The 24,624-nt window shown below is 45.0% G+C and overlaps 1 protein-coding gene across 1 annotated transcript in view; it reads left to right on the top strand.

Annotated features, from left to right (window-relative positions):
* Positions 1-5,134: 5,134 nt before the first annotated feature.
* SPOCK2 (SPARC (osteonectin), cwcv and kazal like domains proteoglycan 2) overlaps positions 5,135-24,624 on the top strand; it is a 53,536-nt gene continuing 34,046 nt past the window's right edge. Inside the window, exon 1 of the mRNA XM_032783301.2 lies at positions 5,135-5,662. Coding sequence (XP_032639192.1) covers positions 5,489-5,662 — 174 coding nt within the window. The 5' untranslated portion in view covers positions 5,135-5,488. The remainder of the gene's footprint in view (positions 5,663-24,624) is intronic.

The raw sequence follows: 24,624 nt of genomic DNA, 5'->3' as shown, positions 1-24,624 counted from the left end.
TCTGGGAAGTCTGGATGCATGGGGGTTGGGCAGATGGGGGAACAGCTCCCTATACTGGGATCCCTCCCCCCACAGTTGAGGAGTGATGCGGGCAGGAAGCAGGGGAGGATGCTGAGCTTCCTGCAGCTGGGGGAGGTTTGAGAGGATGGGTTTGATGCAGCCCCAACCACTCCTTGCAGGGGAAGAGAGAATCCTGTTCTCTCCTGCCTCCAGCCCAGCCAGGATTAGCAGCTGATCCCAGCTCACGGTAGGAGCCATTGGCTGGGATGTCACCAGTCCTGCAGTGATTTATCACTCCTCCGGGTACCTGAAATGATGTACCTGTGCTGCTAAGGAGTGGTGCATGACTGCTCTTGCAGCTTCCCTTTGCTTCTCTGTCCAAGTTATTTTTCTGTGGCGAAGCAAAAAAATCTGTGGGGGCCATGAATTCTGTGCATGCACAGTGGTGCAGAATTCCCCCCGCAGTAATTAATATAGCTGGGTTTTGATTCGTTGGGCCAGATCCTGCCACCCTGACTAATGCTGAGTGTAATTCTTGCTCCATGAGTAATCCCATTGAAATCAGTGGGACTAGTGCATAGTAAGGTACTACAGTGAAACCCTGCTATAAAGCTGACCGAGACCAATACAAGTTCGAGTTAGTTTTTGATCGACTGAGGAAGATCAAAATGTGACGGATTGAAAGTTCAAAACCACGTGGCCGTTTATTGATGGGGGATAAGTTGCAACTTGGGCTGGGGAGGAGCGCTTTTACCAACTAACAATACTATTAGAACGAGAATATTTACACAACTTGAAACAATCTATTTACAACCAACAACAGGAAACCAAATGATCTGTGATTAACTGCTCACCAGAAATTAGAGCAGATACACCAAACTGAGTAAAGTACAACAATTAACCACAATAGCAATCAATACAACAATTTAACTTTCAAATACTGTATACATAACTTGGTACCAAGTAAAAGAGGGGGAAAAGGAAGAAGTTAAGCAGACAGAGTATTTACAGCAATCAGAATGCATATACCACACTCCAGGCGCAGCTGACCAGCAGTACAGACACCAAGGGCATGACGAATTGGTGGGAAATAATCTGTAACAACATGACTCGAGCTGGCTAAATCCGCAGGAGACCATTCTGATTGAAAGGGTGATCAGGCCTTCCAGTTAAACATGCGGATGCTCCTGCAGATTTTGGCCTGAGACAAAGTTTTATTTGAAGGCTCTTACTCATGTCAGCATCTGATTGGTCCCTAGCTCCTTCGCCTTCCAGGTTCCAAGCTGGAGCCCTCCACGTAAACAGGATCTGCATATGACACACTACCCTTATGCACACGGCACGCTGGTATTTTTGCACAAGGCACTAGCCTGACCCCTAGGTGACCAGGCAAAAAGAGCGGGAAAATGCACACAGCACTACAGTGTTGCGCACAGTACTAATGTGACCTTTTGACCGACAATTGGCCAAACAGACGCCATGTTTGAGCAAAGGCTTTAGGGCTGCGACAAACGCAATGTTTGGGGTCCAAAAAATTCCATTGCGATAAATGCGGGGTTGCAGTATAGCGGGGTTTCAAGCCAGTCAGTTTAAGTCAGTGGTCCCCAACGCGGTGCATTGACGTGCACCGTTTACTGCCCAGCAGGGGAGAGAAGCCGCGGCCCCGCGCCTGCTGGGGACAGTGAGCACCGGTGCCTGCAGCCTCGGAGTTCTCTGTCTCTGGCAGGCGCGGGCCGCGGCTTCTCTCCCCTGCTGGGCACTAGGGGCACATAATCTCCCGGCGGGCACCATGGCATTGGGGACCACTGGTATTAGGCCTTACAGGGGAGCCAACTTATGATCACGTTATATGCGATTTTGCGTTATGGCGGGGGGCGTTATTGCGAGGTTTGACTGTACTTCCCATGAGCAAGGGTGGCAGGATATAGCCCTTTGTGCACAAATACTGTATCAAGTGAGTGAGCACAACTGTAGAAGGGGCATTAATGGCTGTGTTTGTATAAGTCCTTTAGTTCTGTTCCAGTTTACATTCAATGGAGAGTTAAAAGAATGTTAGTCTGTTTCCTCTTCTGCAGATTGTCTTTAGTATTGTTAATTTCTAGGGCTGAAAACCAAGAATGTGTTTGAAATCTGAATCCATTCCTGTGAGATCAACATGTTTTGTGCCTTCAGAATTTTTGGCTCCTATTTGCTTTACAATTGATGTAAACATTTATTATTCCTCTCTCATATGGGAAATTTTTTTAATTTCCAGCAACCATTCCAAGAGTGTAACCCTTTAAAGGGGTGGTGTCATCTTGAAAATCACTTGTCTGAACATGTTGTAGCTACTATTGTGACAACTAACACCTACCATTACTATAAATGAAGTTAGTGAAAACATTTTTTCTCTTATCCGTTGATTTCTTTGTGCATTTGACAGCACTGTGCAGTGTCCGTCAGGCCCTAGTTCTACAATGAGGTTTGGGTGGGTGAACTTTAGCAAAATTCCCTTGACTCAGACCCTATGCCACCAGCACTCCCAGCTATCTCCGTGACACCACTGATTTCCTGAGGAAACTACAATGCATTGGTCACCTCCCAGAAAACACCATCCTAGCCACCATGGATGTAGAGGCCTCTCTGCACAAACATCCCACACACAGATGATACAAGCTGTCAGGCACAGTATCCCTGTGATGCCACAGCACAACTGGCTGTGAGCTCTGTCTTTACCCACCCACAACTATTTCACGTTTGATGACAATAAATATCCCCCAGATTGGTGCATGCTATGGGGACCCGCATGGCCCACAATAACGCGCAATATTTTAAGGGCTGACCTGGAACAACACTTCGCAGCTCTCGTCCACCTGCACGCCCCTTCTCTACCTACGCACATTGATGACATCTCATCATCTGGAACCATGGAAGAGATCTAGAAAATTCCACCATGATTTCAACAACTTCACTCCACCATCACCTCAGCGGACGCAATCTACACGGGTAGTCCACGTTTCCTAGACACTACGGTGCAAATAAGTGATGGTCACATAACACCGACCCTATATCGAAAACCTACCGACCACTATGCCTACCTACCCCCCCCCCCCCCCCCCCCCCCCCCCCCCCCATGCCTCAGCTTCCATCCGGGCACATGCAACACGATCCATTGTCTGCAGCCAAGCACTGAAGGTACAACCGCATCGCTCTAACCCCTCAGACAAGAGACCAACACCTAAAAATCTCACTAAGGCCATTCTCAAACTACACTACCCACACGAGGAAATTAGGAAACAGATCAACAGCCAGACGTTACCCAGAAGCCTCCACTGAATAGACCAAACCCAAGAAGAACACAACAGGAACTCCACTGGATCATCATACAGCCCCCACTAAAACCCCTCCAAATATCATCAGAGGATCTACAAGCGCCATCCTGGACATGATCCCAAACTTTCACGGTCTTGGGCTGGCAGGTCCAATCCTTGCCTACAGACAAACCTGCCAACCTGAAATGTAATCTCACCAGCAACTGTACACTGTACATAGTAAATCTCAGCTCAGGAACCAATCAATGCAACAAACATACGATGCAACTCTGCCACATATCTAACACAGCGACACAACAGGACCTAACCAGATCATCCAATAATCAGACTCGGTTCATTCACTATGCACGTCACAACGTAAATACGCCATCATATGCCAGCAATGCCCTCTGCTATGTACATTCGGCCAAACCTGGACAGTCCCAGCACGAAAGAATAATGGACAACCAAATCAGATATCAGGAATGGCAATATACAAAACTGTAGAGAGCACTCAGAACCTCCCTGGCACACTATAGCAGACCTTAAGCGTGCCTCCTGAGAAAAAAAAACTTCAGACCAGACTTCAAGAGAAAACTGCTGAGCTCAGTATCAATCTGCAAATTTGAACACCAATCAGCTAATGGACTAAACAAAGATTGTGATGGCTTCGCCAATTACAGAAACTAGTTTCTCCTACCTTGGTATTTCAACACCTCTACTGCTAGAACAGGGCCCCATCCTCCCTGATTGAACTAACCTCGTTATCTCTAGCTTGCTTGCATATATGTACCTACCCCTGGAAATTTCCACTACCTGCCTCTGACAAAGTGGGTATTCACCCACAAAAGCTCACGCTCCAAAACGTCTGTTAGTCTATAAGGTGCCACAGCATTCTCTGCTGCCTTGACTTTCGATGGGGATCTGGGCTGAAAGGGGGTGGGGGGCTGCTGACATAGAGCTGATTGCAGGCTCAGGGGCCCTACTTCAGCCTGCTTAAGCACTTTTGGAGCTTAACAGATTAAGAGGGTGTTCTGTCAAATATGGGACTTGATATAGATCCGTGCTGGTCCCTGGACTCTGATTTCTAAAGGGGACAGCACCTCCATTTAACTTTTTTAGGGGTCTGCAACTGAAAAGGGTTGAAAAATCACTGATACAGATAATCAGTTTTTAAAACCAAGTTGATCGTGTTGTTTAGAAACAGCCCAACCTCAATCCTCCCCGCCAGCGCTTCATCCCTTTTCAAAGCCCCTGGAAAGCCCCACGCCATGTAGGGCGCCCAGCCTCCCTCTTCACGTTCCTGTTCGGCAGCCACTTTGCACGTCCCAAAGCCCGACACATCCCTACGCAGGAAGCGGCGAGCCTCGTTGTTCTCCCGGGGGCAGAGCCGCAGGCTCGCCTCCTGCAGCCTCAGAGGACGGGCTCTGCCGCAGGCCCTTTCCCTGCTGCATCCAGACACCACGGCGGGCCGAGAGGGACGTGCCTGGGGCTCCGGGCCAGGAGACGCGCCCGGGCAGCGCTGCCCCGCCGCAAACCCGCTCCATGGAAATCCGTGCAACAGCTCGGCTTGCTGCTGCCCTGCCGGCTCTGCTCCCGCGGGTCTGAGCGGCCGGTGGCCCGGGGGGAGGGGCTGCTTTGGTGTCCCGTGAGGTGCCCCAGCGCTGTCAGCACCGCGCACCCGGCCCCGCAGCTCTTCCCAGGACCCAGCCTGGCTTTACGAGCCAGGCACTGAACACGGTTCGCCGGGCTAGCGGGAGCCGCGGCTCCTCCTGCTCTGGGCTGCAGCGGGAGCTGTACGTGCTTCCCCGGAGCCTTTGTGGTGCCCGCTCGCGGGGCTCGCACTGCCCTGCTCCTCCTCCCTTGCGAGCGGGGCTAGTGACCGCGCTGTCCTGCCTGTTTCCCTCTCGATACTCACTTTGAAATCGTATCCCGTAGGTGCTGGGTGGGTGCCTGCTTAACAGGTATGATGTCAAGTATGATGCTGATGCTCCAGTGACTAAGCCAGCCTCTTCTGGCGCAGACTCCGTCATCCTATCTGTGCTTCGAGCTCGGGGTTTCAGAGGAGGGCATCTCATAATCAGGTCACATTCCACGGAGGATCCACCATCCGTCTCTCCCTAAATCGCGAGACCAGAGAGGGAAGAAGACAAATAATCGCTTTGCGAGAGGTGGAGAAAAAAAGACCAAGATCAAAGATGAGAGCCCCAGGCTGTTGTCTGGTGTTGCTGTTGGCTATCGCCTTGGCGGAAGGGGACAGCAAAGGGGGTAAAGACGGAGACCATCCAGGCAATTTTATGGAGGACGAGCAATGGCTGTCTTCCATTTCTCAATACAGCGGCAAGATCAAACACTGGAACCGCTTCCGAGACGTGAGTCTGCAGCCTAAAACCGTATAGCATGAGGTCCACCCCAGAGGAGGGCAGGGGAGGCCGCTGAAAACCAAAAAGGAGTGCAGTGGCGAAACCTGTGCGAAAGGACTGCCGATGAGAGCACTGCAATCTCTACTCTAAATGGATCTGTAAAATATATGGGGCTTCTCTGGTGGTTGTTATGGCGCGGGGTGGGGGAGAGATTTAAAAACAACCGGGCAGGTTTCGAAAAGCCAGGGAGCTGGGCAAGTACTATGCCTGTGGAAAAATTAAATGATTTCATTTGCAAACCTGTTTAATTTTGCATTAGCTAGAGACCAGCAGGCATCGGGGAGATGGAAGCCAGAACAGTGCGTGCACAGGCTAGGCTAGGCTAGGCAGCAGCAGCACCTGATTGTATTAGATTGGACGCGGGTATGGCGAGCTGGGCTGAAGGTGGTAACTCCCTTTGCAAATGTTGACCTTTAATTAGAGGGAAGGGGAGGCATTTGTTGCATTTGCTGCAAAGCTCTCCGTGCTCTGTGCAACTCGCTGCATCGTTCGGTGAAAACAAAGCCGTTCCCAAGTGCTCTAATGAGTTTGCAAGGTTGCGTTTGGCAAGGTTATATGTGGCTCCGATGTGCTGCTGGGCTGTGTTAATAAACACCTTCATGGTGCCTAGACCTGTGCATTAAGATGAGCTGAGCAAGCGTGAATGTGTAAGGTTGAAAATACCGCAGACAAACGGTGGCGTTTTTATTGACATGTGTCCTCCTGCTCAGTTACTGTCTCTACATAATGACACCCGAGCTGTTTGATCCTAGCGGCTCCACATTCTGCTGCTTCCTTTTCATTATATTATTGGATCCACAGGAATGGTTTCCGGATGGTGGGATCAGACAGCAAATGATAGACAAAATAATTAAAAAAGCAAGAGCAGAAAGAGAGAGAAAAGTAGGAGGGAGCCGAATGGAAATAATTATGCGTGCAAAGAAAGCAACAAAACCCAGGTGTCAAAACAAACTCAAACATGGGAAATCGCTTTTTCTCTCCTGCTGTTTTTCTTTAAATAAAAGGTTTATAAAACGTGGTAAGCGATAGATTGCGGGGAGGGGGGGGAATAATAGCCTGGGGGACTACCCCGCGTGCATTTTTTTATTTTTAGGAGGACAGGCGTAGATTTCTCTGTCTGTGCAGAGTGGAGGCTGCAGGGAACTGAAAATCTGATCACAGGCACAAAAATGTGTTATAAGGAAGTTTCCAGAGGAGATAGCATGGGGCAGGGTTACCTTGGAAGGGAAATGCATTAGAGTTTAATAACTCGCAGTTTTAGGGATTTGTTTAAATATACATCTAGTGCCTTCTATATTCTGTGCTAGGTGATGTGTGGACCCCGGCTTGTTAAACCACTAGCTGCTCACAAATATGTCAGCACAAAGGAGAGTGTGTTTCTTTCTTTGCTTTACTTATAAACTATTTTATTTTATCTTTTTGCTAATGCTGATCAGGGTTAACTAAGAAGAGAGAGAATCATAGCTTCTTGTCTGAGATGGATTGCAGTGTAAATATTAATTGTGATAAAAGTCATTTCTGGAGTCACAAAAGAGGGAGCCCCCTACCTACCCTTGCCAATGCTTAGTAATTAGGAGGAGGAGGCAGAATCAGGGACTTCCTTTCACTTGTGTTTATGCAGCACTCTGTTTAGGAGCACCTGTAGATCAGGGGGGAAAATGCCTTGAGTATTTTTCAACAGAGATGTGAAACCTTTTCTGTGTTTGAAAAGCTCAGAGGTTGTAAGGATGGCAGAGCTATAGCTGTGGGGGTTGGGAGAAGCAGTAGTTTCGCTTGGTAGCTATTACATCCGGAGGAAAAGCAATTTGATTAATACAAGTTAGAAAAGGGCTGATTTTTTGCTCTCTTGACACTTGTTTAGCTTTTTCTTTGCTCTCAAATGCCATTTCTCACTCCTTCTGAAACATTTAGTATCAGAGATGCTAAAGGATGGAGTTCCTCCTTTCTTTCAGATTATTGACTCAGCCTCAACATACCATATTTGCAAAGGATTATGCACATTTGCAGTTTAACCTTTGAATAAATAACACATTGTAGAAGGTTTGGGGTATGTGTACCTACATATGCTCTCAATAACCAATATAAATGGTAATTTATGGTGTTTCATATGTATGATAAGAGTATATGTTTCATAAATATAACCAGTCAAATTGGCTATTACATGTTTGACATAAAGACTGAGCCAAGTCTATATGTTAAGGTTTCCATTATGAATTTGCCTATTAGGTACCATTATGTATCATCACAAAATAGTGGCTCTGAAAGTCCAGTTGGTCCAAAATATAATGCAAGACAATTTTCTAATTAAATAAAACTAACTTTCTTATATGCTGAACATATTAACTAACATCTGCTATCAGTAGAATTGAACAACTAGATACAATCCTGCTTTAATTGATGGTCTTCTCAGGAAGGTCCTGGGCAGCCTAGATGACTGAACAGGTCTTTTCCAGCTCTAATCTCTATGACCTTGTGTACAGAAACAGAGGGGAATGGGCTAAACCCATGGCTAATGCTAATAGAGGTTTGGTAATGACTTGATCCAGAAATAAATAGTCACAAATGTATTTAGTAAAATTATTTTTTTAGTGAAGGCAGGTAACTCAATATCTGAATACTTTTCCTGATGGTTCTTCAAGCCCTATACTGCAAAATGTACTGTTGAGTGTAATGAATTTGGTGGTCTCAGGGCATCTCTACAAGGCAGAAGAACACTTCAAAGAGCTGTCATACCCAGTTTATCAGATTTTACCGCTGGCTGTGGAAGGATAAAAACAGGTGGTCCCGTGGGTCCCACCTGAGGTTTTTGTCAGGCTTGTGTGAGGAAGCTGGCATTGCAGCTAATGTACTTGAATCTTGCTAACCTGTCCTACAAGTAATTCAACACATTCAGTTCAGGACACTTGCTAATCGAGTAACCTTCACAGTTAAATGTAGTCGATAATAATAACCAGCTGTATTTAATCTCAGAAATTAATTTTATTTTGCTACTGTCCAGGATAAGTTGGAGATTTTACTGCCTCTTAATGATTATACTCAAGCAGTAGTTACTGATTTGAGAATAACTTACTGCCTAAGGAATATAGCTTGTAGTACTCTATAAGAGTGAAATAAATCAAGTATAGGTTATCACTGAAATGACCATGATGGATCTTCTTTTTAAATGCCAGTCAGTGTTGTTCATGTTTAAAACCAATATATGGTATGGGATACTTGCCCATTTCTGCTCGAGACTAGAGCAGAGGAGGGTGTTACAAGTCGGGATTGGGGTGTTTTGACAGAGCTATGTGAAGACCTGGGACTGGAATAGCCAGGGGCCTGGCAAATTAGGATTCTGGTGCATTGGCAAAGTTATGTGGGTAAAGCTCTCACATGCTATGTCTGATAAAGGTATTGGCCCCTCACTTGCATAATCACCAAATTAGAACATTGATAAAATTCCTGGGTAGAAGAAGTAACCAGCTAATTATTTGTGATTCTGTTTGCTGCTGAATACTGCTCTGTATCTCTTATTGAAGGTTTATAGATTTACTGGGTCTCCCATTTTAGTGGGTTTATGTTGACAGGCTAATATTCTTGATACATTTAATGCTTAAGAAAATGAGGAACTAATAGCCCCACCCAGACATTAGAGCTGGGCATGCTGTGGTTATGTGAAGGCTTCCCTCACATGGTGCAGCCAATGCACCTCCATTCTGATCTGCAATACTTGCTTCCCTTTCAGTCTCAGATCTCCCCTGAACAGAGAGGCACAGATATCCTGAAATCATAGAATATCAGAGTTGGAAGAGACCTCAGGCATTCATTTAGTCCAACCCCCTGCTCAAAGCAGGGCCAATCCCCAGACAAATTTTTGCTCCAAATCCCTAAATGGCCCCCTCAAGGATTGAACTCACAACCCTGCGTTTAGCAGGCTAATGCTCAAACCACTGAGCTATCCCTCCCCACTTGACAGAGAAATGTCCATTTAAGACTAGGGTGACCACCATAGTCATTTTACTTGTGACCTGATCTGTATTTGAACCAAGTTCTCCAAAGGTGAAAGGTAGCAAAAGATCCCTGATGTCTGAATTAGTTGTTAAATAACAGATTTAGAAGAAAATTGCACTATTGCTTATGTGGATGTTTGTAGAATCATTTATGAGTTAATGGGCTAGCCTTCCCCTCTTGATATCTTGATTCAAATCCCAGAGAGTTTACAAGTAAAAGCAGGAGGGGTAAATTATCCTGGTACCCTATGGATGTTTGTCTATATCACAAAGCTGTAATACAGGATGTCATAACTCATTGTGGTGGTGAGGCTGTTTTCAGGAGACATACAGGACTGTAACAGCTGGGCTATTGCAGATCAGAGGTGTGCAAAGGAAACTTGAACAGTGTTTGCCCTTGCTGCGTTTGGATCTGTAAGTGCTGTTAGTGTTTCATTTAAACATGCGCACCTAAATTAATCCAGAAATTCTCCTTATCAAAAAGAGGACTCTGCACAAGTCCTTAATTAGTAATGAAAGAGGTGTCTGGGTTCAAGCAATTTTTTAACTTTCGTAACTGATGCAGGAAGCCCAGAGGTTCTGGGCTATGGACTGACAATCCCAGAGATGCTGGGGCTCAGCCTGGCAAGCCCTGGCACAAATTAAGCACTGCTGTGCACCCAGGAGAAAAGCCAGCAGAGCAGTGCATAGAGCATCCCTTTCAAGCTGCAGCCTTGTATGTGATCATGAATATGTATGGATCAGAGCTCTAAGTGAGCTGCTGGGGGTGAGTTGTAACTCCCTGTTAAATAAGCCAATTAGTTTAATAGATAAAGGGAGAGGATAAAAGGAAAGGGGTGTTTCCCTGTTAAATACTTACCAGTGGAGACCTGATATGAATACAGTCCCATGCAGGACTGGTAAATCCCTCTTGCAATAACTTGTTAACTTGTGTAAGGTTTTATATATTTACAGGAGCTGGTTGACAGAAGTGTAATCTGTTATATATTGGCAGAGAAAGTAGCATGTGGGAAGAGGTGCCCAATTCAATTTGATATCTTTGGGGTCCTCAAGGAAATCAGAAGGGCAAGTCTGAAGTCGCTTCACAGCCCTTGATGCATTAGGACTTGGGTGCTCTGAGATGAAGTCTGAGCACATCCTTAGCATCCTTTTCTTTGCAAAATATGTTTCTTTGTCCAACAAGAGTCTGGGCAGTGGGGCCAATTCAGGGTTGTTGAGGAGGATGATGCATTTTGAGAGCAGTGGTTGCAGTCTCCTGTAACCAACATAATTTTTTGGTGCTTCTATGTGTACAAGGGAAAGCGAGCTAAATTGGTGACATTTGTATGCATTGGCAAACATGGTTGTGCAGGAATAGATGCCTATATATTGAATATGTGTGTCTGTATACCTGGGAGGACAGGTGTTTGTTTTTGTGTGTCTGTGCATACGTCTATTTTTGCTTTTTAAAGTTGCTCAGGCGGCAGATGAACTCACACTCTGCTATGCCCAAGGCCTAAATGAAGCTCTGAAACAATTTTCAGTAATACTGATAGGTCTCCTGGATTAATAAGCAAGCCTTTTGGAATTTATTTCTGTTGAGAAATACTGTACCCAATGAGTCACAATTAGCTATTTAAATGGCAGAGAAGTTCTAACTAAGTTAGCTGGTATACTGTGCTCTTCTCCTCTAGTGTAGGATGCAGACTAAAGTGGAGATGAGATATAGGATGAAAGGAAACACAATTATTTGGCAGTGAAAAATCCTTTCTCCTGTGTTCCCTGCAGCATGGCTAGAACAAACTCAATTGTTGTTTCAGTTGTTTGGGAAATTGTTTTGCTGTATTTATTACTGTGCAGTGTCTCTCTCTCTCTCTCTCCCTGCTCCGGCGGCTGTGCTGATCCAGTCTGGTTCTCAGAGGCTATGCATCATCAGAAAGCCACACCTTCATGGAACTGCCAAACGCTGCAGTATTACTAATCATGACATGAGAATGAAGGCTATTGATTGAGATAAAATACCGCTTTGTCCAGCCCAAGATAAATTCCATTCCACTGCCCAGGATCAGCTTTCTCACTGCTTTACTATTGTTCATTTCCCTTCTAATTCTGGATTTTAAAGAGGTAGAATGCTTCAACAGTGTTGATTTTCACTGCACCAGGACACGTTTTCTCTGTGTGGGAATATCAGCTAGAGAAGAAGAAGAAAATCACTGTGCCATGGTTTTCTGATTCTAAAACTCTGTTTCATGGTGTTTGTTCCCATTGGAATGTAAAACTCAAGTGATGCCCATATTCCTGCTGAACTGTGACCCCTAGTGCGGTTTTGGAATGATTCATAGATTATAGATTCATAGACTCTAGGACTGGAAGGGACCTCGAGAGGTCATCGAGTCCAGTCCCCTGCCTTCATGGCAGGACCAAATACTGTCTAGACCATCACTTCCACCTGCCCCCTGAATCTAGACACTTTCATCCTAACCTTGCTTAATATATCCTCTAGCAGTGGGACTATTCCACTAATCTCCTCACTAGGCAATTTATTTCCAGTGATTTAACTACTCCTGACAGTTAGGAACTTTTTCCATGTCCAACTGAAATTCCCTTGTTGCGTTTAGCCCATTGCTTCTTGTTCTATTAGAGGCTAAGGTGAACAAGTTTTTTTCCCTCCTGCCTGATGACACCCTTTTAGATTACCTGTAAAAATGCTATCATGTCCTCTCTCAGTCTTCTCTTTTCCAAACTAAGTAAACCCAGCTTCTTTCAGACTTCCTTCAATATAGGTCATGTTTCTCAAACCTTTCAATATTCTTGTTGGCTCTTCTCTGGACCTCTCCATTTCTCCACATCCTTTCTTGAAATTGCGGTGCCCAGACTGCACAATACTCCAGTTTGAGCCTACCAGTCACAGAGTAGAGCGGAAAGATGACGTTCTCGTTCTTGTTTACAAACCACACCTGTTTAAATGCATCCCAGAAATCACTGTTTGCTTTTTTTTGTGCAACAGTATCACACTTGTTGACTTATATTAGCTTGTCGTTCCACTATACCCCATAGATCTCTATTCTGCCATTAACTCCTATCCTAGACAGTCCTTCCCATTCTGTATGTGTGAAACTGCATTAGTTCCATTCCTAAGTGGAGCATTGTATTTGATCTATTATTGAACTTCAGTCCAGTTATACTCAGGACCATTTCTCCCAATTGTCCAGATCATTTTGAATTATTGACACCTGTACTTCCAAACAAGTTGCAATTCCCTCCCAGATTTGGGTATCGTCCTCAAACATTAATTAAAGCGTACTTCTATCCAAAACATCTAAGATTGTTGATGAGTATTAACAACAGAGTCGGTCCCAAAACAGGACCACCTGCGGGAACCCCACTTGTTATACCTTTCCAGCCGGATTGGAGCCATTAATAACTACTCTCTGAGTCGGTCTATACCAGCCAGTTATGGTACCTACCTATATGTAGGCCCCATCTAAAACGTATTTTGCCATAGTTATCGATAGGGATATCATGCGAGACTGTATCAAATGGCCTTACTAAAGTCTAGGGTATAACACACTCCACGCTTCTCCCTTAATCCACGAAGGCTTCGTTATCCTATCAAAGAAGCTATCACGGATGGTCTTGACACCCATTTTGTTCTATTACAAATTCCTGCTGCTATTCCCATATCACCTACACCTTCCACAGTGTTTGCAGATGATTTCTTTAAATTCTTGCTCCATATTTTTCCCTGCCACAGAAGTGATAAGCTTATTGGTTGTATTAGATCCCATGGTACAGCTCAATTGCCGGAGTTGGGTTTTATTTGCCATACTTAACTATGGGCACATATACTTTGCCCATTTCCAGTCTTCTTGGAATCTCTCTCGTTCACCAATGGACTTTCAAAGATAAAGCTAGAGGCCTCAGAAACCTTCCTCTATTTAACTGCCTTGCAGTATTCTAGGATGCAATTCATCAGGCCTGGTGACTTCAGGCATCTAACTTTTCTAAGTGATTTTTAACTTGCTTCTTTTTATTTATCTTCTATCCACCCCCTCTCCATAAGCATCTCCTATGTAGACATTCCTTTCAGACTTTTCAGTCGAAGACGAAACAAAAGAAAGTCATTAAAGCATCTCTGCCATCTTCAAGTTTCCTGTGTACTGTTTCTTCCCTTCCTCACTGAGCAGTGAGCCTACCTGTTCCTTGGTCTTCCTTCTTGCTTCTAATGTAATGAAAAAGTTTTTGTTTCCCTTTATTCCCATAGCTAGTATGTAGTTCATTTTGTGCCTTGCCATATTTCTATCTTGCCCTGCTCCTATGTTGTTTTGCCTATATTCATCCTTTGTAATTGACCTAGTTTCCATTTTAAATATGACTCCATTTTGTATTTTTGTAGGTTCAGTGCCAAGACATCTCGGAGTTAAGTACCAAGGGGGTCTTTGCCACAATTTTCTATTGTTTCACTACCATGGAATAGCTTTGCTTTGGGCCCTTAATTATTTTGTAACCTTTGGAAAACTGCCAACTCTTCCTCATGTTTTTTTCGCACCTCAGTCTCTGTATTTCCATGAGGACCTTTAACTATCAGCTCGCCTCTCTCTAGAGCTTACCAACATCGTCCTTCCTGAAATCCTTGTCGTGTCATCTATTTTGCTAGTTACTCCTTCTACTACCTTTCCATTTAAATCTGGCCAAACTTTATGATTTACATGATCCACTTTCCACCCAAGCTTCTTTCTTCGCTTATCAAATCGTCAAACAAGTCTCTCCCGTATTGGTTAAAATTCAAGTCTAGAAACCAGCTTCCCCCAGTAGCTTCATCTTTCAACCTTCTGAATTAAAAAGTTAGTCTGCAGATCAGTGTCAGTCCAGACACTTATTGGATAAGTCTGTGCCCCGCGGGTCCGATTGTTTATCCAGCAGCTTACTCATCTGGATAGTTAGAAGTCCCCCCTCCCCACCCCAAACGACAAATTCTCCAACTCTGCGAGCGCTTTGATGATTTTAGTTGTATTAAAAAGAGATTCTCGATCACCTCTGTCACCTGTACGTGTGCCTGTTGTAGATGATCCTAGCACGACATCAACCCCTTGATTTTTTTACCCTTTTTTCCGTAAACCCAGAGAGAGACTCTCAACACTTCCATGCTTCCTATTACCATCTCTACCTCCAGTTCAAGCTGTGTTACTTTTTAATATAGAAGCAACCCCATCCTCCTCTTTTCTCTCCTGTCTATCCTTCACCTCTGAGCAATCAACCCATCCACCACCAACTTTCCAATCATGTATATATCCCACCAGTTTCAGTGATGTGCCAACATCATCTCGTCCAAGCAGAATCGTATCTATTATTATTAGCACTTCCAGTTCTTCGCGCGTATTCCCATACATCTCGCATTTGTTTATAGGCATTAATTAGATATGATTTGATCTTGCTCCCTCCCAGTTTTGCCACTGCGACCCTTCCTTTCTCTCTGCATCAGCCTTACGGCTCCCTTTGTTCTCTGACCCATCTCCCAGGTCTTCCTGTTCCCCACTTACCTGTGGGCTTTGCTCACCTGTCCCTGTCGAACCTAGTTTAAAGCCCTCCTCACTGAGCCCCAGACGTTCCACCAGGCACTTCCAGCCTAGTATCTCTTGTATCAGGATGTCAGTGTAAAGGAGTGTGGACTCCCTAGTCCTGGCAATTAAGTTTCCTCACTGTCCATACAGACACCCAACCCCTTCATTAAAATCTTCATTTAACCTAATCTTAATGTTATATTGGTTATATCAGTCATGCCTGCCTTAGTTAGCTTGAAAAGTCACACTCCTGCCTGCACACACAAGGACAGAGGGCGGGGTGTGTATGTGTGTAAACACAGAGGCCAGCACAGATGTACAGCTCCACCTGTGGTCTAACTTCCCTTCCCCTTTAAACCTGGGCGTGTAAGTATATTGAGTGGATGTCAGGATATTGTAACCATTGTAGTGAACCTCGGTTAAAAAGGTGAAGGCTGCAGAGACTGTAAAATGCTCAAGCCAGATAACTGTGCTTTGAAGTCTCCACTGATGCAACCTGTGGAACTTGTAAAATAAGCTAAACAGCACTGGATTGCCTCTCCCCCAATACTAAAAAGAAAAAGTTATACTAAATGCATCTTAACGCTTGCAAAATTAAGCCTCTAAGAGTCAGAAAATTCTAAAAGTTAAGGTCTCTCTTGCAACATCATCCCATCCACGCTCTGGGAGAATTTTACGGGACAAACCTTAATTTGTAGGATTTTATGACTTTTCAGTCACAGTATCTTATTAACATGAGTTATGTTGCTTTTATTATAGTATATAGGAGAGGGACTTTTACTTAGCAAACTGTCTAAGGAGGTTTTTGGAACAGATCCTCAGCTGATATCATGTAAACCTGCTGCTGGAGCCAGTGGAGCTGTGCCAACTCACAATGTGTAAGCATAAAAATGTCAGCACATAAAAGGGAGCTCAGTGAGCCGCCAGTCTGGCCACGTAACCATGTCCCCAGTGGGAGACAATGGGAAACACAACTGACTCTTCCTGAGGGAGTTTTGGTGAAATTGTGATGTTAGCCAGTTGTCAGTGGTGGCCTCAGGCGCAGACTATAGCCCTTCGTGTTTGCGCTTGTACCTTCGTAGGAGGGTAATGTTACAATCTATCATGACCATTTTGTAACCCATCAAAATGTTCAATGACTAAATGGCCTAGTTCTTATAACTTATTATGCAGTGTATTATTATGATATAACATTAATGCTGCATAGAGGATGCATAGCTAGAAATCGTAGAAAGTCAGCTCAGGAGCAGATGAAGATTTCTACAGCAGCTTTGACTTGGTGACATTGTGGATCTGGTATGTTTTATGGTATTTGTTTCATGACACAAAGAATAATCTATTAAGCCACACAACTCACCAGGAATAGCAGTGTAGCTGCGATGGGGTAGCTGTTTGACTACATACCTAGGGTCTCAGACAGGATCAGACTTGGAGTGGCTAGCCTGTCCTACCACTCATACCACCATGGTTACAATGCTGTTTTTAGCATGCTGGCTTGATCTGCTCCTTGGTATGTCTGCTCAAGCTAGAAATTATTTCTTCCCAACTCCAGTGTAGATGCACTCAGGATGTCAGTGAAATATAGAACCCTTCCCATCTAGGTCACTGGCCAATATCCACACCAGGTCTGTAGTGACTGAAAGTTACCAGTTGATTAGCTGTTTAGAAGGCTGTGTGAAATCAACTGGTGGCCTATGTCTAGTTCCCAGGGAGAGGTGTAATAAATAAATACCCTCAGAACTGGCGCTAAGGGTATGCCTACATTGTAATAAACCCCCTTGGCTGGCCTGCAGCAGCTGATTTGGGCTTGCGGGGGGAGGGGGAGGGGAGTCAGACTGTGGAGCTATAAAATTGCAGTGTAGGCATTTGGGCTGGGGCTGGAACCAGTTACATAAAATGTTGCCTTATCAGTGTAATTTACAAAAGCAGATAAATACCCCACTGATGGTGCCAAATACCTCATCAGCACTTTCCTGCCTAAAATGTGACATTCTTCTGGGGAAGTGAAAAGGTTTTTTTTCTTTTTTCCTTTCTCTTCATTTTCCTCCCTGTGTCCTTACTCTGCTCTAGAGCAATATAATTGTTTCCCAGTCAGTGACTTCCATCATATTCTACGCCCTAGTTAAGAAGTAACTAAATATTTAATAATTTGCTGGAACAAACCCAAAAGCCCTGTCAATCATGTGGAGAGCTCTGTGTTAAGAATGGGCAACAAGAAAGAGAGAGGATCAGAGTCCCTCAGCTCAGAGTTGTGGAGAAACATATCCAGTTATGTGTGGTAGGTGACTCTAGCATATGCTGTAGCAAGTCCAGAGACAATCCCAAACACCATGATTGACCACAGAATTTTGTTGGCTCAACTATCACATATTTAAAGAGATTCTACTATTTTTCATGACTTGAGGTCAGCACTGCCTGTCCTGTTGGTGGCCCTGTTAGGCACGGGATGGGAGGCACCAGTCTCCCTACACACTGCCCTCTGAGAAAGGCCTTAGTTTCCAAACCTGGCTAGTAGAACAGCAAAGGCAGAAGTTGCATTCTATTCTATGGTCAAGTTCAAAGCGATCTGTACCCATATCATATTTGGATGTTAACTGGTCACCTCTTGTGAGCAAAGCAAGATCTAAGACGGGTTTGACCTGGTCTTCCTCTGTTCCCCCATTCTGTTTGCACAGGGGGAATCTCACTGGCACTGAGTGAGGACTCTCCTGCACTGCCCCTCACCTTCCCCAAGTGAAAAGCTATTTTAGAGGGAGGAGCTCACCCCTTTAATTCTGGGGTTGCCATACTCCACTTAAAGCTTCCTCTCTTGATGGTGTTATATTGTCACGGTCCCTTCTTTAACAAGTTGTTGAGGAACATTGCAGAGACTCTGGGCTAGAGAGGATTAGTCATGGTGGGTTGTATAGGATGGGGTGTGCTGGGGAGCAAGATAATGCAGTAAATTCCAGCCTGTGACGAAGTGGGACTGTTTTTAATGTTCCCTCTGAATACTGTGTGGGGGTCTCAGTTCCTGGCCAAGCCTCTGTCACCTGGCAACTAATGGCCAGGCCCTTCCCCCCCTGCAAGGTGATAGCTAAAGGTGTGGGAGACAAAGAGATCAGGTGACCTCCTGGCCCGGGAAAGGAACTGAGCAGAGAAAGAGAGGTTGGAGGGGGTTTTCAGTCTGGAGCTGGCTGGGGACAAGGAGTGAAGTGCAGACATGGGGGTCTGGCTCACTGCCCCCTAGAATGGACCCGGCTGAGGGGTCCCGTTCGCTTTACCTACAAGCTCTGTTTTAGACCGTGTTCCTGTCATTGAATAAACCTCTGTTTTACTGGCTGGCTGAGAGTCACGTCTGACTGCAAAGTGGGAGTGCAGGACCCTGTGGCTTCCCCAGGACCTCGCTGGTGCGGGCTCGCTGTGGGAAGTGCACGGAGGGGCAGAGGAAGCTGAATGCTCCAAGGAGAGACCCAGGGGGTGAAGATGGGTGAGCTTCTTGCCCTGAAAACAGTCTGCTCCAAGGGAGAGGAGTCTACCCAAAGTCCTGACTGGCTTTGTGGGGAGCAGTTCCAGAGCATCGTCCAGGGACTTCGTGACACAGTCCCATCTCTGTGGAGGCAAAAGAGGTCACTGTCATGCACAAGCTCTGTCCCTGTTGGAATTGTGGATCTGGATTCCCCAACTTCAAGATGTGGCATGCAGACTTAATTACTTACACCTTCTGCATCCACCTAAAGAATTATATGCTTCAGTGTTTGTGTGTTCATTGCATGTTGGGGTATTTTGTTGGTATGTTGGAGTCTTTGCAGCTTATATGTGCTGGGAGCGATGTTGAGGGGGAGTGTGCCCATGAGGTATTTTCTAGGGATTTCATACATCATTCACTCTCCTGTTCAGATTCACAGGGGCTTCTGGAAGAGTATAAAATTAGCTGTGATGGAGGGGGCAGGCAGATCCCATGTAGACCCAGAGCTGGGATTTATCTGTGAGAAAGATAGGATGCGAGGAGATGGCCTCTTGAGCTTTATGTTAATGAGGATACATTTGAGAGATTGTATGGTTCATGGGCTCATATCCATGAGATGATAGTCATGAGATATGGAGCTATTAGGTAATAGCTGTCAAAGACTCCTGAGACCTATTAGATCACTGAGTCCATCCCTGAACAGTGGGTGTATGTGATGCTACACTTGATCTTGGCCAAGAAGCCACAATAATCTGTTCTCTGTCCTCTGTGGTGTTCTCAACCCCTCCCAGATTAGTGTGGCCCACACATTTAATGAATATTCTGTCACTCCCCTCTCCCAGATCATTAGACCTAACTCTGACCCCTGTGGCATCCCTCTACTCCTCCCACAGCTTGATATATTGCCATTTGTCATCATTAACCTTTGTTTTCAGCCCTTGAGGCATGTGCTCATGTTCATTTCCAAGTCAAAATCAACTGGTCACCACAGACTTAGCAATGAGCGGGATATGAAGCGGGGAGGATTAGAGGATGCTTTTCTAACAGGGTAGCTACCAGAGCAGAAGTGTTTGGCTGCTAAGGTGCCGTATTAATACATAGGATTGCCACCTCTCATTCCAGCCCCTTCTGCCTTGAACTTCACTGCAATCCAGAGTTCATGGAGATATTTTTACCAGGATTCATTCCATCGAGGTTTAAGCGCTTTCCTAGTAAATTGTAGCTACAACGAGTCCTCTGTCTAGCGAAACACAGAACGGCTTGGAAATACTGCTGATGTGACTGAGTTTCTAATAAGTTTCTATGGCTGGTGTATCCAGTGGTGTTCACTGTACTCCTTTCCCCCTGGGAATGACCCCTGGTTTGGGGGATTCTGTTTGAGGTAACTACTTTATATACACTCCTCCCCTCTCCACCCCTGGAAGAATGTGTCTTCTGTGACCTCCTATTCTCCCCTGCTTTATGGCCCTCTGGTTTTGGAGGTCTTGCATCACAGCTGCCATCTTTTTCACCAGGAAGGACTCTTCTTGAGTCTGTCAGTATTCCTGACTCGCTGGTGTGCAGAGTTGCCTTGGCCAATGTGAGGTGCTCCCTCCATCCAGAGACTGAGTTAGATGCTTCCACAGCACATGTAGAACCTGGTCTCCCATTCCAGGGAAGGGAGAGAATGGGAGCAGGACACCTGTAACTCAGATAGCACTGGGTCCAGCCATATATTCAGCAGTGAGCACATTGATGGCTTCTAGAGACTAGTCAGGCTCTCACTACCAGTTCTGTTGGTGGTGGTGATTATTTTATTAATTTTTGTTATGACACCTAGAGGTCTCAGCCAAGATGAGGGCCCCATTGTACTAGGCACTGTAGAGACACACCTCTGTTAAGCTTACAGACTGGACAGGGTAGACAAAGGAATTTTAGTCCTATTTTACAGATGGGGAACTAAGACATAAAGCCCACAAGTTATAACTATTTATTAGTTCCTTAGCTTTTCAGCTAGGTTTTTTTTTTTTTTCTAATTACTGGGTATTAAGGTTTGCTCACAACAGAATCATTAGTTCCTCCATCTACTCCCTCTTTTTGTTAATAACTACAGAGAAGCCATAATTTTCTGTTTGAGACATCTTAACTCATTTCCATAGCAACAGTTTGAAGTCACAAAGACTAAACCATCAGTGAATTGTCTTTACAAATACCTCTTAATTAAGAAAAAATGAAGGGATTATTGATAATTCATTTAGCCTGCTGGCTAACAGAGAATTGGCTAACTTCTGTCCTAAATCTGCCTGAGCCCAAGATATTATTTGTGTTGGACTAAGGTTCGCTCCATTCTTCTGTCTTCTTGTGTGGTTCACGGGACATCCCCAAGTTTGGGACATGGTTGCCCGAGGCTGTGAAAAAGTCTGAAGATACAAGGTAATTCCTGCTCCAAAGAGTTTGCAAGGAAGAAAGGGAATACTTTAACCCCTATTTTACATATGGACAGCTGAGACACAGAGAGATGAAGTAAATCCATTCTCAGTCCCCTTGTATTTTTAAGACATGGATACAAGGGCATTAGGTTGGTTTTTTGTTTTTTAACTTAAATTTGTGGTATGTTAATATAACAAAGGTAATAGATCTAACTGATCCATATTTAGCAATAGAAGCTCACATGCTTCTGTCTCTCTGAACTACAATGTACAGTTAAGCACAGACTGCCTTGCATACCTGGGCATGGGAACCAAGTACAGTAACTTATACAAGTATTAAACGAAAATGGTAGAAATAATATTCTGCACTGTTATGGCATTCAAGGATCTCAAAGCACTTCACAGATGATGATAAAACCTAATAACTAGAGCCATGCGTGGATACAAAATTTGATATCCACAGATTTTCAGGGCTCTAGAAATAACTAGAATTGGTTGAGTATTTTCTGACGGAACAGCTTTCCATCAGAAAATGCTGATTCCACAGAATCAAAATGTCTCAAGGGAACTTGATGATTATGTCACCTTTTGATGAAACCTCTCTGCCTGCCTGATTTCCTGCCATCCCACCAACCAGTGATTGGCAGATAGGCTCCCTGGGCTGCCCAGTTCTCTGCATGCCCACCAGGCAAGTGGCCTGGGTCTGTGGGATGTCTGACCAGCTAGTGGGCTCTCTAGGGTGCTAGGCTTTGTGGCTGGCCAGCTCTCAGGATCTCTGGCTCCCCAGCTAGCTAGGTACTCCCTGGATTCCTGTCAGTCCACCTGGTGGGCTGTCAGGATGCCTCCCTAGCAGGATCCTGGGAAGCCGGCCAGCTGAGGAGCTGAGTTGCCTGCAGTCCTGACTAGGAGCCCGCAAGCAGAGAAATTCCATTTTGAGTCTCCCAAAATGGAAATTTCCTTTCCTTTCCCTCTAATAAAAATGTCTAGAGTTGTTTTTGTTCTGGTTCAGAATAAAACCTTTTTCAAAATCTCTAACTTTTCATGGAACAAACAATCCAGTTCTAGCACAGCTCTCCTAATACCTGTACATAAGGAAAGACGAGTAAACTGAGGCACAGAGGGACTTAAGGGGAGTATTGTGTGAGGGTTACAGTGACCTAGAAACAGACAGTTTTCATGCAAACATCCATGTTAATAAAATGAAAGGGATGAGAAATACAGATCTGGCCATCTCTCTATCCCATTCATCTGTCGCCATAGCTTGTACTGCAGAATTATTTCTGACCAGAAATGCAAGGGACCAGCTTCTTCCTGAGAGCTGTGGCTGGTCAGCACCTCTGAAAATTGGGCCCATTGTTGCCAATGTGAATATATTTCACCAGAGGGAACGGAGTCACGTGACTTGTCAATGCAGCCCACTGCACTGCTGAGAGTCTCATTTTAAAAGCCATCGCTGTCGTCTCTTCTCCCTTTGGGAAGACAGCTCCTATTCTCAGGCAGTGCACTGACATTTAGTGTATGTTACAGCAATTAGCAACCACTGTGGCTGGGTTGAGATTTCGACTCATCTTTTCTGTTTCCCTTCCTTTCCGCTCCCCATATTCATATGAACGGGGGATGAGGCAGTTTTCAGTATCTGTCTGGGACTCACTGAGCAGTCCAGTGCACCTTGCTTCTGAAAGTCACTGTCTTCATGTTCCCTCTAATGTGCTTGAGTGCTGCTGTAATGGATATGCAGAGCAGAGTGACATGGAAGCAGAGCGCATGGGCTGGGAGCACAGACCAGGCAGCAATTAATTGCTTTCACTGAACTACATCTGGCCAATGAAAGCTAATGCAGTGAGTCAGTGCTGCCCTGAGTTTTGATCTTTGTACTTGGCTTCCAGGATATTTTGGGGGGTGTGTGTAGTTTTTATGACCTTTAGTTTTTTACTCTTATCTCTGTCCGGCATGTCCTTTGTATTAGTCATCACTCTTTTTTTCTGTCACTTAATTTCTTTTTGTCTTTCTCTTTCATACCTCTTCCTTTCTTCCTTTTATTTATTTACTGTACTCTATTTTCCTTTAATCTCTCTCTCTGCCTCCCTCCCACACTCTTTCCAAATGCTCCTTTCACTCAAGTGGAGTGTGCTGTTTCAGGACACTCTGTGTGTCAGAAGTAATAAGCTGTCGGCTTTCCTGTTACACAGAGCTTGACAGAACCTCTAAAAGGTCTTTCTCTGAAAAGCCAGCATGAATCAAACTTAAAATGGTTTCTCCTCTGGATGCTTGGAGCCCCTCCTATGCCACAGTGTGTGTTAACGTCCATTACTGTCTTCTTTTGTTACTGTTAAATGTTGTTTCATGATTCTTTGGAGGTTTAGATCTTGCTCCATCTTTGTGTTGCCAGGGCTCCTAACTCATAGTTCTTTCAGGAGGCCAGAATGAGCAAGCACTTTCTCAGCCAGGCAGTAATTGAGCACAGAGAAAGAAGATCCGCTTTGCCCCAACAAGGCACTGCTGTGTCAACCCTTTCCATGCAGAGAGGTTGCAGATACCCTGTTGTACTGATTAGAGAAGTGTGGAACCTTGGAGTGAGACCTAACAAACCTAATTTAAAAAAAAAATAGGACTAATAAATGCTTTGCTGAGACTGCATGATATGTCAGCATCGTTATCTAATGCAGTGCAGAGCTTTTTGAGCTACTGTAATGAAATAAATGGAAGTCTCTACTTTCACCTCTGTCCTGCGCTTACCTGCTTCTCATTTTAAAGCATATGCAGATGATCAGACAAACAACATAATCAATAGGTTGTTTTTGTGTGTGTGTGGGGAGACTTAAAGTGACCCTGGTGCTAGTTTGAAGGTGCTGGATTGATATCCTTGGTGGCCTGAATCTTCTGTCGGCTGTGTACCAGCAGAGCTGGAAATTCAGGCCTTTGTGAATGGTACCCTGTGCTCTCTACCTCAGGGATGAACTTCTCTGCTGGGACCTGGTGTATTGCTGCTGGCTCCTACCCATTGAGTCATGAACCATATTGGACTGGTACGAACCCTAGTCTTGTCATCATGAGTCTGTGCTTTGGAGCAGCCAGACATCCAGGGAGTGTTATAGTGTGCACAAATGGTGAGAGGCACCAGCAGTCGTTGCCTGATACCAGTCCAAAACTTGTGCTGTAAATTGGGACAGTTGCCTGAAAATGTTAGGAAGCTCTGGCCTGTTCATCCCTACAGTGGATAAAGCTGGGGCAGTTCTACTGCAGGCTTCCCCCACACCTCTCTCTTCCTAGCATGCCTCAGACCTGTGTTAGAGAGATTACACCTGTCAAGTGAGACAGTAGTTCAGCTTTCAGGCCCACTGAGTCCATAGCATCTGTGTTGAGGCTGCCCAAGGGATACCAGTTATGATCTCATCTATCTAATGACTGTGGTTGTCCATTAGAAATTGGAGAGAGCTACCAGCTAGTTTAACAATAGAGCTCTGTTAGTGGCCTATTTAAATGACTCAGTCATTACTGATGTGGCCACGACTGGAAACTCAGCTGA

The sequence above is a fragment of the Chelonoidis abingdonii genome, chromosome 15, assembly GCF_003597395.2.
Source record: "Chelonoidis abingdonii isolate Lonesome George chromosome 15, CheloAbing_2.0, whole genome shotgun sequence".
Taxonomy (NCBI): Eukaryota; Metazoa; Chordata; order Testudines; family Testudinidae; genus Chelonoidis; species Chelonoidis abingdonii.
The sequence above is the reverse complement of the archived record's forward strand: the minus strand, read 5'-3'. Positions and strand labels throughout refer to the sequence as shown.